Consider the following 11,001-nt stretch of genomic DNA (forward strand, 5'->3'; position numbering starts at 1 on the left):
GAAGGAACGCAACTTAAGCGGTCATGGAATTCACGAAGCAATGTAAATAGTCATACAAACATGGGTACAAATAAATCAGAGTAATGTCCAACATTCCGAACCCGTGTGCGAAGCAATAGAGCGAGTTGCAGCTGAATCTGCCAGCCCACAAAGCGGTGGATCTCATGTATCATCAGCAGGCGCAGCCTTCGGACTTCTCGGCTTCGATAGAGCGACCGACAGAGACATTGCCCCCTTTAGAATTGCTTGATGGTTCCGGATTGGCGTCGACACTTGACAGATAACATGAGGATAAGGCACGGTGTTAGGAGCAAAGATAAGCGTACATCTCTTTTACTTGCTTCGCCATCGCAATGAATGCGTCCTCAACACCAGCTGAGGTCTTCGCCGAGGTCTCCAGGAGAGGAATCCCTAGTTGATCTGCAAACTCCTGCATTCGCAGTCAGCTGAGATGGTGATGAGAAACGCTGACTTGACGAACTTTAGCGGTATCGTGTTCGACGACTCGCCGCTCTGCAAGATCGGACTTGTTGCCCAAGATGAGCTTGAGTACGCCCTCACTTGCATATCGGTCAATCTCTGTGAGCCATCCTTTCACGTTCTCATACGACTCTACAGTCAAAGCGTCAGCTTGTCTCAAAAGAAACACATAGTTGATGTGTACCTTTGTCTGTCACGTCGTACACAACGATGATACCGTGCGCACCCCGGTAATAAGCGGCAGCAATCGTGCGAAAGCGTTCTTGGCCTGGAGAATAATGTGAGGCTTGAGCAAGGTCTGTTGAACGTTCTGCCAAATAGACGAACCTGCTGTGTCCCACTGAAGTGAACAATGTGTTAATGTGATTCATAAACTTAGGGATATGGCTGAACCCACGATCTGGAGCTTGACGGTCTTGCCTTCGAGGTCTATCGTCCGAATTTTGAAGTCCACACCGATAGTGCTGAGATAACTGTCTGTAAACGCGTCTTCCGCGAACCGCAAAAGCAAGCAAGACTACACGACATTAAGTCAAGCAGACATATATCTATGAGCATGCTACACACCTTGCCCACTCCAGAGTCTCCAATGAGCAGCAACTTGAACAAGTAGTCGTAGCCGTCGGGCATCGTGCAGGTTTCAGATCTTCAAGTAAGATGGTGGGGAAAGTTAAGGCGAGGCTGGGCTCTTCGTGCCGAGAATCTATCTTATACGCGTGTTGACGGCAAGCGCGGTAGACGGCAAGCAAGGGCGACTGATTGATGCGTATCGCCTTCCTGTGCAGTACGGTGCGGCTGAAGGGGTAAAATGCTGCTGCAGGTCACTTGTTTCGAGTAAAGCCTCTTGGATGGACTGCGGCGGTTGGGGTACGTGAACGTCGGAGGATAAGAGATGCATCGGGCATCATGACGAGGGATGATGAGCGTCAAGGAGCACGCCGTTGCCACACTCTGAGACCGGCCGGATATGTATAGCGCGACTCGTTTACAAAGGTTTACAATCGCTCCAGTCTTTTGCATGATGGACGCTGCCGTTGACGTGGCTTTACTTACGGGATGGCCTGTTCCGAACAGAGGTAGCAGAACGAGCGTGACACTCGCGGTCCCGCAGTTCGTGACAGTAACGCGTCGTGCAGTCGGGCGTCTGATTTTGTGAGCGGCTTCCGCCTTTGCAATTTGCCTTCATCTTCAGTCAGCCGTCATGTCGTCGTCCGACTACTGGAAGGACGATGACTCGGAATTTATTGCTTTCTTGAACAAAGCTGAGTTACCAGACGACATTCCCCGGCCTGTTCGAGCATCCGAAACAACCCCACGTTTACTGGACGAAGAGCAAGAAGCCACTCAACCGAACCGGAAGAGACCTCGGTCCCCCAGCCCCAGAGATGAGGGAGTCAGAAAGCCCAGCTCTAAACTTGCTCTTGTGGATGAGAACAGTGAGGCGGCCGCGTATATGCAGTCAGATATTTACGGCGCGTCGAGTTTCGGCGGCTTCGGCGAGTATATGCATCGAAAGCGTGCGAAGCTGCAAGTTCAGAATGCTGAGATGGGCACCAAAGGGAGCCCTTCAGTAATTAGAAGCCGGATATTCAGTGGCCTGCAGATATATGTGCGTGACGCTTCTCTCCACTGGTTGCGGTTGCTGAGGCTCTTTCAGATCAACGGATGGACACAGCCCTCTGTTCAGGACCTGCGCCAGCTTATCATTCAACATGACGGCATATACCACGCATACCTAGACAAGAAGAGCCTTGTGTATGTAGCTCTTCTACTCCTTACTCACTTACTTCCTTACGAGGCAGTTTAGTACGCATATAATCACCTGCTCTCTAACTCCAGCGAAGGTCAAGGAGTTCCAGCATATGAAAGTGGTCAGGCCAGAGTGGCTCGTCCGGAGCGTCGAGGCAGGCTTTCTGCTCCCGTGGCATGATTTCATCTTCAAACCTGGAGAGCGGATAGAGGCATCTCAAGGAAGACAGACCGCACAGAAATCGCTCTTACACGGTTTCGTTGCCCCCAGCTCCAAGCCGGCATCTCAGCTACCGCAAAGCAAGCAACATTCTGCCACAGCCAGTCCATATGATGGAGCGCATATAATCACCTCCACGCCGTCCGCTCGTATCGCCGGGCCCTCCGTGTCTCCGAAAAAGCTCACGCTCACTGTGTACCCAGAAGCAGCGCATACAGCTGCTTCAGCAGGTCTCGTTTCAGCGTCTGGACCATCAACGCCTCCGCAAACCCCACAAGATTCGAAATTTGCAGGCAGTTCGCCTGGTCGCCCTTCATATATGACCGATCCTGCAACGCCAGAGGAAGCAAAAAGAATCCCGGGCTATGCTGCGGACAAAACCAACGTTGCTGCACAACGAGCTATGGCCGACCCGACGTGGCGTGCGGCGCACACCTCCGTAGCACCGGACTTCATCGAAGGATACTATCGAAACTCTCGCCTGCATCACCTATCGACATGGAAGGCTGAGTTGCGTAGCTTAGTTGCTGAGGCCCAGGAACGAGCAGAAGACGGTACGATCATCACTATGGGAACATTAGTCGACGGTTACAGCAGCTCGCAGTCGGTCTCGAAAATCATGCAGGAGAACATGGATAGGAAAGGATGGGCTGCTGATCCAACGGGGGATATTAGTATGAAGGACGCGCAGCTTATCAGGAAAAAGGGCGGGAAGGGTAAAGAAAAAGCTATCGACACCGATCAGGACCGGGTCATCATGCACTGCGACTTCGACAGCTTCTTCGTTTCCGCTGGTCTGGTAGACCGCCCACACCTTCGAGGCAAACCACTTGTTGTTTGTCATTCGCAAGGCAATCAGGGCGGACAGTCTAGCACCAGTGAAATAGCCAGTGCGAGCTACGAGGCTCGACAGTTCGGCGTACGGAGCGGAATGAGGTGTGTGCACCCGTATTAGTCGAATCATACACCGGCCTAACTCGAGATTTAGTTTGCAGCAAGCTCAGAAATTGTGCCCCGAGCTGCAAACCATGCCTTACGAGTTCCAGAAGTTGGTCGCTACGGTACTGAAGTCAAAATATATCTGATCATCCTGCTAGGTACAAACAACTATCGCTACAATTCTACACAATTCTTATGGCACACGCCGATGATCTTCAAGCAGTTTCTGTAGACGAGGCTATAATCGACGCGACAAGCAGTGTGCGGCGCATCCGAAACGAAATTTCTCTGAGCAAAGGTACCGATATCATTACCACGGATCCTGCGAAGGATTTTGCGGAAGCTATCCGTGCTCAAGCGAAGAAAACCAGTGGCTGTGAAGGTAGATCTTCCAGCCATATCTTTGCTGCTGACACACTGATATCTGTTCCAGTCAGTATAGGAATTTCCCACAACATTATGCTTGCCCGGCTAGCAACTCGTCGAGCGAAGCCCGGCGGCTCATTCCATCTCCAGGCTGCTGACATTGCTGAGTTCATGGAACCCCTCGATATTGACGCCCTCCATGGCTTTGGACACGCCACGCACCAGAAGGCCCAGGAGAAGCTTGGTACGACGAACCTTGGAGAACTGAGCAAGAAAAGTAAAGCTGTTCTCTGCGATGCGCTCGGCAAGGGTACCGGCGAGACACTGTACAATGCTCTCCGTGGTATTGACCGTAGGAAGCTCGAGTCAGACAAGCCGCGAAAAAGTGTTTCATGCGACATTAATGTGTGTTCTGATTGAGTTTTCTATTGTCATTTGACCTTAGCCCCACATGTCTGCAGTATGGCATCCGCTTCGACAATAATGAGCAGGTCGAAACCTTCATATTTCAACTTGCGGGGGAGGTGTCGAGGCGTCTCAACGAGATCGACATGCGTGGCCGTTCCTTAACTCTCAAGGTCCTCAAGCGAGATCCGGCAACTCCGGTGGAGGCCCCGAAAGTGAGTGCCGAGGTCATTTGCGTCACATTTAACTCACCCTTTACAGTTCATGGGGCATGGCATGTGCGTGTCATTCACCAAGCAAGTCCAAATGATTGCTCCAGGTAACCGCGCGATCAGCGACCCGAAGATTATTGGCGAGCACGCCTGGAAGTTACTCAGGAGTTTCAACATTAACCCCAAAGAACTTCGAGGAATTGGCATTCAGATCCAAAAATTGGAGTCATCCTCTGCTGTCATTGCCATCGAGGAGGGTCAAGCACTGCTTCCCTTCAGACCAGTGCCAATTCCGGCGAAGGAGGCTGAAACTAACGCCGATGAAGCGGCTGTCGCCTCGCAGGAGATTGTCGAAGTAGAGCCGCCGTCGAAAAATTCTCCTGCTCCTATACGATACAACCTGGACTTACCTTCTTTTTCTCAAGTTGATATGTCTGTGCTTCAGGAACTGCCCGAAGACGTCCGCCAGGAACTCGAAGCTGAGTACAAACGACGTTCTAAGGTACCAGACGTTGCAGAAGCCCCGAAACCTGCTCGGGCTGTCTCCGTGCCGGTGGAGGACCAGAAGAAAACCACAGTCAAGAGTGCTAGCGTGAAGCGCATTGCACGCCAGTTAGCTCCGAGAAGCCGAGCTAGCATGTCGCCGACGAAGAACAAGCTCTTCGCAAAGCAACCACCTCCAACCCAGCTTAATATCAGCGAGAGTGAACTTAATAAACTGGGATTGGACCCGGCCGTCTTCGTGGTATTGCCGGTTGACCTGCAACGAGAGCAGCTGGCGTTCGCAAGGCAACGTAACGTATCCGGTGGGCCTGGTCTCGCCCTAGGGGGCCAAAAGAAGGTCCTCAAACCGGTTTCTCGCGCACGTCCATTCGAAGGCGGTGTTGTGGTGCCGCGACCGCCGCCGCCACAAGCCAATCATCCAATCCCACCGACGCTGAAGCAGCAAGGCAACGTGAAAGGCGAGAAGCTATACTTTACGCGAACGGGCGATGTGCAAAATGTCATCGGAGCGTGGGTCGACCGCTTCAAGGAGCATCCACCGAACGAGAAAGACATACAGTTCTTCGCCAAGTTTCTTGTGCAGTGTGTAGACGGCACGCGCTCGACAGACTCAGGAGTTGAGAAGGCTGTGGCTATCATGAAATGGTGGCTTGTGCTTCTGCGGAGGCATTTCTCACCATGGGAGGAGTTTGCTGATGATGACGAGGATGAATGCAGAACCAGTGCGTCTGAGTTCACCGGACGTGCGTGGTGGAAGGCTTTCCGTCATGTCAAGGAACAACTTGACACTATTGCCAGGAAGAAGTTCGGGGGCTGTTTGTCTCTGAGATAGCGATATCGTCCACGCATGTAGCATTAGTATACCCGATCCACTGGATACCAAATGTTATATCATTCACTACTTATGCAAAGCAATGTAGAAGAAGCAAGGAGTCTAGACCATTTGACGTTCTGTTTGCTGGGTTTGATACTGCCCGGTCCAGCTGTATGCATCGACGCGACACTCTTTGCTAGTAACCGCCACCATGTCTGAAGAACGCGCAGATGCACCAATTACTGAGCACGCAGACCATGCTCATGGACATGTGGGCCACAATCACAACCATAATCATACGCATGATTATGCTGGCGAGAACCAGAAGCATTATGATGCTACCGCTCAGCAATACGATGCCAGACAAGATGTACAAGAACTGGCGCGCCGACTGCGTGAAGCCATGATCAAGACACATCCATCTTTGTTCGACGAAGAGCACACCACGGTGATGGATTATGCTTGCGGTACAGGTCAGTACAGCTCATAACGGCGCACGGAAGAGATATAGACCTAAACTCTGTCGTCCGTCAGGTGCTCTCTCGCGTGAGCTCTCGCCTTACGTGAAGTCCATCCTAGGCGTGGACATAAGTCAAGGAATGGTACGTGCCGTGCTTTCAGCCCGTAACGGCGCGGCGTCTGAAATGTGCGACGATGGTAGGTTGACCAATACAACACTCGCGTGTCCAACCAAGGCATATCACCCGAGGAAATGCGAGCTGTATGCGTTGAGATCAAGGGAAACGGCGACGAATTCGAAGGGGTCAAATTCGACCTAATCACGGTAGGGAGATCTGTTATGAGTGGTACTAGTGTTCCTGACACCGCCTATGCTACAGTGCTCTATGTCATACCATCACTTCTCGTCGACCACGGATACGACAAAACTGCTAACATCCTTTCTCAAGCCTGGAGGCTCGCTGCTTATCGTCGACATTATGAAGGACGAACAAGGTCAAGATGTGACCCCGGAACACTACAAGCACATCGTTGCGCATAGAGGTGGGTTCGCTGAGAGCGAGATTCGCGGTGTCTTCGAAGAGAGCGGCCTAAGCGACTTCTTGTTCACGCCTGCGACTAAAGCGAAGATGCATGGTCGAGAAGTGTCAATTTTCATTGCAACGGGAAAGAAACCATTTTGAGGTGTCAAAAATCTTGAGGAATTGTACCATAGCTGTCAATTTGTAATCCAGATATTTTGATATGGATGTTGTCTGCTCCATCGAACCAAAAAAAAAAACTGTAAACAGTTTAACCTTGCGCGGCGTTGTGCCCTTAACGGGGGCGAAAAAATGCCAAGAGCGTGGATTGAACACGCGACCTCCAGAACTTCAGTCTGTTGCTCTCCCAGCTGAGCTATCTCGGCTTGCATGTAAAAAGTGTGTTAATGATCATAGCAGTTGTAATCTGTCCCAGCATGGGAAACTTGGAAACATTGCGACCGCGGTGGACGGCTCGACGGTCGTGCCCATCGCAATTCGCAAATCCGTAGAGAAGACGCACATGCTAAGTTTGAGTACGCAACAGATGGCGGATATACAGAGAAGCAGCACATCTACGAATGCTGAACAGTGAAGCCCTCATTAAACGGAGTGTCCAAAGTCACGTCCAAAACCTGAGAATCTTTGTCATACGAGATGGCCCCGCTCTGTACCGTCTGTCCGTTGGCCTTCACTGTCGTTGGCGCAGAAACGACGCCAAGGAAGCGAACGCGCGATACGTTAACACCCATGGAATACCCAAACTCGCCAGCGACCGCCAGAGTGCCGTTCTGGTAGCTGAAGGACACAGATGTCGACGTCGCGGGCGTGATTGAGACACCGTCGTCCGCATACAGCGAGCCTGACGCTTCGCCACTGGCGTCCGGAGCAACGACGAGCTCGAAGTCCGTCTCGCGCAGCTGTGTCGTTGTCATCGTGCCCTTCTCGCGCAGAGGCAGCACCGCGCCACCCTTGATATGCACTGGGATGCTCGTGAAGTTGATGCCGCTCAGTGTCATGTTCGCACCTGTGCCCTCAAACGGTGCAAGCGTAAGGAAGTCGTAGAAGGTGTCCTTCGGGAAGTACGCCGTGACAGATGTCGAATTCTCTTCGGTGACGGGCGAGACGAGGATCGAGTCGCCGAAGAAGAACTGCAGGTCGATGGGGAATGTCGCAGGGTCCTCCGGGTATTTGTACCACAGCGGGTTGAGTACGGGCGTCCCATCTTCATGAGCCTGGTGGAATGCAGTATAGATGTAGTCCATCAAGCGGTACCTACATGCAGTTGGTGAGGGAAGCCTAGTTGGAGACTTGTGTTCAGGCCTACCTGATATCCAGAACGTTGCGTGCAGCCTGAGCGACGGTGGGCCAGAGGTAAAATTCTTGGCTGATAGATGTGTCTGCATTGTGCTAGGCAAGCAGTCAATGTACATGCTCGCAAGGTCTGAGCATTTCGGACTTACATTCCTCATGAAGGGATAAAAGGCTCCAAGCATAGCCCATCGCGCGCAAAGCGTCTCAGTCGTGTTCTCCGCTACATGCCCTTTCAGCACTCCTACTCCGCTTGCCAAAAATCTGAAGCTCACCGTATCCACAGATATCCGCACCTACCATGGGCACGTGGAAGATACTCGCCATCCCAAGGATGCCAGCGATAGAATTGCGATAGTGGTCCCAGTCGCTGAAATTGTCACCGAGCCACTTGCCGACGTGAGCACCTGCGCCTGCGAATGTTGACCGCGTGATAACGAGCGTACGCAGCCCCGGTCGGCGGGCAAGCATCGCGTTGTGCGTCGCAGTGGACATCATGGTCCCATACAGGTTATCTGAAATGCAGAGCTTTCAGTATTGTACACAGAATTAAGAAAATATCATCTTACGTGTGTCGTACTCAACCAAACCGTTAGCATGCTTAGCATCAACCTACAGCAGCGTCAATAAAGAACAGACTTAGGAACTGTGGCGAAACTCACGTAAGCGGTACGGTCAGACAGAGCACCAGATCCAGCATCGTTTTGGATAGCATACAGCGGATTTTGGAGGTCATCTCCACTGTGGTCCACCCGCTTCCGCTTCTGGCTACCCCATGGCATGGGTGCGTTTGGATCAGGAGGAGAGCTGGTCCGAGCTGGTGGAAGGTCCTGCTCTTGGGCCTGTTCGAAAGGGTCTGTGCAAGGATAATTACAGAACTATGAGACGTATCAGTACGAGATGTGTGGTAGATACTGAGGTGCTTACGCTGGAAGGCTCATTCATGTCGATCCAAGCGCCGTCGATGTCAAGGCCGCTCTGAGGATCGTAGAAGAGCTGGAACTCATTTGTCCAATAACTAACAAGATTGTGTAAGCCATCGCAGATTTTACACTGCTGTGGTCTGCTTACTCTTGCGTCTTGTTGCTAAACCAATCTAGACCCAGCTAAGCGAATATTGTAGAAGCGGAGAATATTATGACTGACCTGGAAAGACAGTAACACCTGGCCAGACAGCTCCCAGGAAGGGCGAGCTATCGTTAGCAGCCATGAGCCAGATGTCAGCCTGTGTGCCTCGGTCAAAGGGCCCATAGCCCCCGCCGGGCAGATATGCGATTGCGGGGTCGGTCATGAGTACTAGGTAAGATGAAGGATCAGCGACGGGAATTGCAGCTTTCTGAGGTAACCCTGATATACCGTAATGCTGGTCATTGCTGTGAAGATAGTCGACAATTTCCCGCATCCGCGCAAGCGGGAAGTAGTCCGGGTCGACAGTAAAGATGCGCCGTTTGTACATGTAGTCTATGTGCATTTAGCAGACGTTCTTGATGAAGCTGCTCTTCGAAAGGCTTACCGATGTCGGTCCACATTGTCTCAAGAGGGATGTCCGCTTTGGAATAATTTGCGATCACGTTTGCGACGTCCAAATAGTCTGGAAATCTTTTCTCAGCGGGGCTTCATAGTATACCTGGTGCGGAAACGTACTCTGATAGCCGAAGCGACACTGGTGGAGGCCGAAAGACCAGTATGGCACCTCAGCAGGCGCGCCGACAATCTCAGCATACTGCCGAGCAGCCTCGACAGGATCTGTAGTGCTCCCGGCAAGGAAGTAAAAGTCCAGCACTCCGCCAATAACGTTGTATTCGAGACTCGTCCCGGCCGTGTCGTTGATTTTGACATCCATGCCGTTAGAGTTGAGCAAAAAGACGCCATGCGTGCCCGTCGTGCGGTGTTCAAAGTAAATCGGATGGTTCCCGTATAGGTTGCTTCCTGTCGGCACGCCGTAGGCGTCGCGCGACCAGAACGTACGCGTCGTGTTGAATGTTGGGAGCCGGAAGCTGTCCGTGTGCTCGCCTAGGCCGTAGATGTTCGCGTTGTCGGGCAGGTTCGTCTTTACACGCAGGTACTGTGGCTCGAAAATGATGGGGTGCGACGCGGTCGAGAAGAGCACTTCGTGCGTCGCGGCGCGGTATATGGAGAATGCGAACGGGGACGCAGTATAGTTGAAACGAATCTCGGCAGTCGAAGAAGAGACCGAGGGGTCCGCATCGGGGCGGGGAACTACAGACTCAGGGACCTCGTAACGATCAGAGGATGGGTCGGTGATCTTGACATGAATCCGGGTGTCTGGAAACAAGGGTTAGTTGGCCATCTTCTCCGTAAACAATGCAAAAACTTCACTTGTCTCGTATGTGACTTCAAGCTTGAGCTGCTCGATATCTGAACCGTAAACATTGCAAGCTTCTCCGGCCAGCACCAGGTCCGCAGTTAAGGTAGAACCTGAAGTATGCACATTCGTAGTCTTGTATCCGGGGCAAGCATCCAGGACATTCGGGTCCGTATAATTCGCGAAGACAAGGCTCGCGGAGAGGACGGCCAACGTTGCCAGACGGCGTCCTAGGGGCCTCATAGCGTCCTGGCGGGGTGCGCGGAGCCTTGAAGGCCGACATCTCGAACGACGCACTCAATATACGGTTCGTGAGCGCTTCGTCTGGGCCTTCCAGACCATGAGGCGGACAGGTCTCATGATGCCGTACGGGCGAGGAAGCGTGCCGCTGCCCCTTGATGGGCTCGCTTCGAAGGCCGTTTGCCAACAATGCATGGCCTTGGCCAGACGAAAGACAGCATCCGGACGGAAGCATCGGGCCTCTGAGTCAAAATGTGCGATCTTCCGAAGTCAGCTGAGCGCAGTGCAATGATGTCAAATCTTCTGCAAGTAATCTGCGTGCTCATGCTTCGCCATCCGCGGCGAACTGTCCCCGTTGCTCATCGTACAGTGATCGCTTGGAGAGAAAGATCGCGAGCGAATCTTGCGCGGAACGCTGGCCTGTCATCAGAAATATGGAGCTAGAATTGTGCATG

At 52.4% G+C, this 11,001-nt stretch overlaps 4 protein-coding genes and 1 non-coding gene across 5 annotated transcripts; 2 read left to right on the forward strand and 3 right to left on the reverse strand.

The window, feature by feature from the left end:
* Nucleotides 1-18: 18 nt before the first annotated feature.
* PHACADRAFT_257157 (uncharacterized protein) lies at nt 19-1,231 on the reverse strand. Its single transcript, XM_007396329.1, has 7 exons — nt 1,048-1,231; nt 878-997; nt 808-820; nt 665-748; nt 482-612; nt 327-430; nt 19-272 (listed from the first exon to the last, which is right to left on the reverse strand). The coding sequence occupies exons 1-7, from the start codon at nt 1,108-1,110 to the stop codon at nt 173-175; spliced, it is 615 nt and encodes a 204-aa protein (XP_007396391.1). The 5' UTR covers nt 1,111-1,231; the 3' UTR covers nt 19-172.
* Nucleotides 1,232-1,646: 415 nt separating this feature from the next.
* Nucleotides 1,647-5,787, forward strand: PHACADRAFT_174265 (uncharacterized protein). The gene is made up of 8 exons (XM_007396330.1): nt 1,647-2,089; nt 2,138-2,235; nt 2,288-3,385; nt 3,438-3,497; nt 3,547-3,770; nt 3,822-4,159; nt 4,216-4,374; nt 4,421-5,787. The coding sequence occupies exons 1-8, from the start codon at nt 1,682-1,684 to the stop codon at nt 5,705-5,707; spliced, it is 3,672 nt and encodes a 1,223-aa protein (XP_007396392.1). The 5' UTR covers nt 1,647-1,681; the 3' UTR covers nt 5,708-5,787.
* A 93-nt stretch (nt 5,788-5,880) lies between these two features.
* PHACADRAFT_122275 (uncharacterized protein) lies at nt 5,881-6,902 on the forward strand. The gene is made up of 4 exons (XM_007396331.1): nt 5,881-6,162; nt 6,224-6,291; nt 6,351-6,473; nt 6,529-6,902. Exons 1-4 carry the CDS (start codon nt 5,901-5,903, stop codon nt 6,829-6,831), a joined length of 756 nt encoding a protein of 251 aa, XP_007396393.1. The 5' UTR covers nt 5,881-5,900; the 3' UTR covers nt 6,832-6,902.
* Nucleotides 6,903-6,982: 80 nt separating this feature from the next.
* On the reverse strand, nt 6,983-7,055 carry PHACADRAFT_t77. The gene has a single exon. It is a non-coding gene; the product is annotated as a tRNA-Phe (tRNA).
* A 54-nt stretch (nt 7,056-7,109) lies between these two features.
* On the reverse strand, nt 7,110-10,641 carry PHACADRAFT_257164 (glycoside hydrolase family 31 protein). Its single transcript, XM_007396332.1, has 13 exons — nt 10,321-10,641; nt 9,625-10,266; nt 9,494-9,571; nt 9,337-9,441; nt 9,127-9,276; nt 9,052-9,076; nt 8,908-8,998; nt 8,643-8,858; nt 8,550-8,592; nt 8,256-8,495; nt 8,133-8,203; nt 7,997-8,079; nt 7,110-7,944 (listed from the first exon to the last, which is right to left on the reverse strand). The coding sequence occupies exons 1-13, from the start codon at nt 10,547-10,549 to the stop codon at nt 7,245-7,247; spliced, it is 2,673 nt and encodes an 890-aa protein (XP_007396394.1). The 5' UTR covers nt 10,550-10,641; the 3' UTR covers nt 7,110-7,244.
* Between the last annotated feature and the right edge of the window lie 360 nt (nt 10,642-11,001).

This window comes from Phanerochaete carnosa (assembly GCF_000300595.1).
Source record: "Phanerochaete carnosa HHB-10118-sp unplaced genomic scaffold PHACAscaffold_5, whole genome shotgun sequence".
In the NCBI taxonomy this organism is placed as follows: Eukaryota; Fungi; Basidiomycota; class Agaricomycetes; order Polyporales; family Phanerochaetaceae; genus Phanerochaete; species Phanerochaete carnosa.

Coding starts and splice junctions, on each gene's coding strand:
- PHACADRAFT_174265 (XM_007396330.1), top strand. CDS start 1,682: ATGTCGTCGTCCGACTACTGGAAGGACGATGACTCGGAATTTATTGCT. Junction 2,090..2,137: donor TCAGTGGCCTGCAGATATAT/GTGCGTGACGCT, acceptor AGGCTCTTTCAG/ATCAACGGATGGACACAGCC. Junction 3,386..3,437: donor GGCGTACGGAGCGGAATGAG/GTGTGTGCACCC, acceptor CTCGAGATTTAG/TTTGCAGCAAGCTCAGAAAT.
- PHACADRAFT_257164 (XM_007396332.1), bottom strand. CDS start 10,549: ATGAGGCCCCTAGGACGCCGTCTGGCAACGTTGGCCGTCCTCTCCGCG. Junction 8,204..8,255: donor TGCGGATATCTGTGGATACG/GTGAGCTTCAGA, acceptor AAGGGCATGTAG/CGGAGAACACGACTGAGACG. Junction 8,080..8,132: donor TTTATCCCTTCATGAGGAAT/GTAAGTCCGAAA, acceptor CTGCTTGCCTAG/CACAATGCAGACACATCTAT.
- PHACADRAFT_257157 (XM_007396329.1), bottom strand. CDS start 1,110: ATGCCCGACGGCTACGACTACTTGTTCAAGTTGCTGCTCATTGGAGAC. Junction 613..664: donor GTACGACGTGACAGACAAAG/GTACACATCAAC, acceptor CTTTGACTGTAG/AGTCGTATGAGAACGTGAAA. Junction 273..326: donor GCGAAGCAAGTAAAAGAGAT/GTACGCTTATCT, acceptor TTATCTGTCAAG/TGTCGACGCCAATCCGGAAC.
- PHACADRAFT_122275 (XM_007396331.1), top strand. CDS start 5,901: ATGTCTGAAGAACGCGCAGATGCACCAATTACTGAGCACGCAGACCAT. Junction 6,163..6,223: donor GGATTATGCTTGCGGTACAG/GTCAGTACAGCT, acceptor GTCGTCCGTCAG/GTGCTCTCTCGCGTGAGCTC. Junction 6,292..6,350: donor TGGACATAAGTCAAGGAATG/GTACGTGCCGTG, acceptor CGACGATGGTAG/GTTGACCAATACAACACTCG.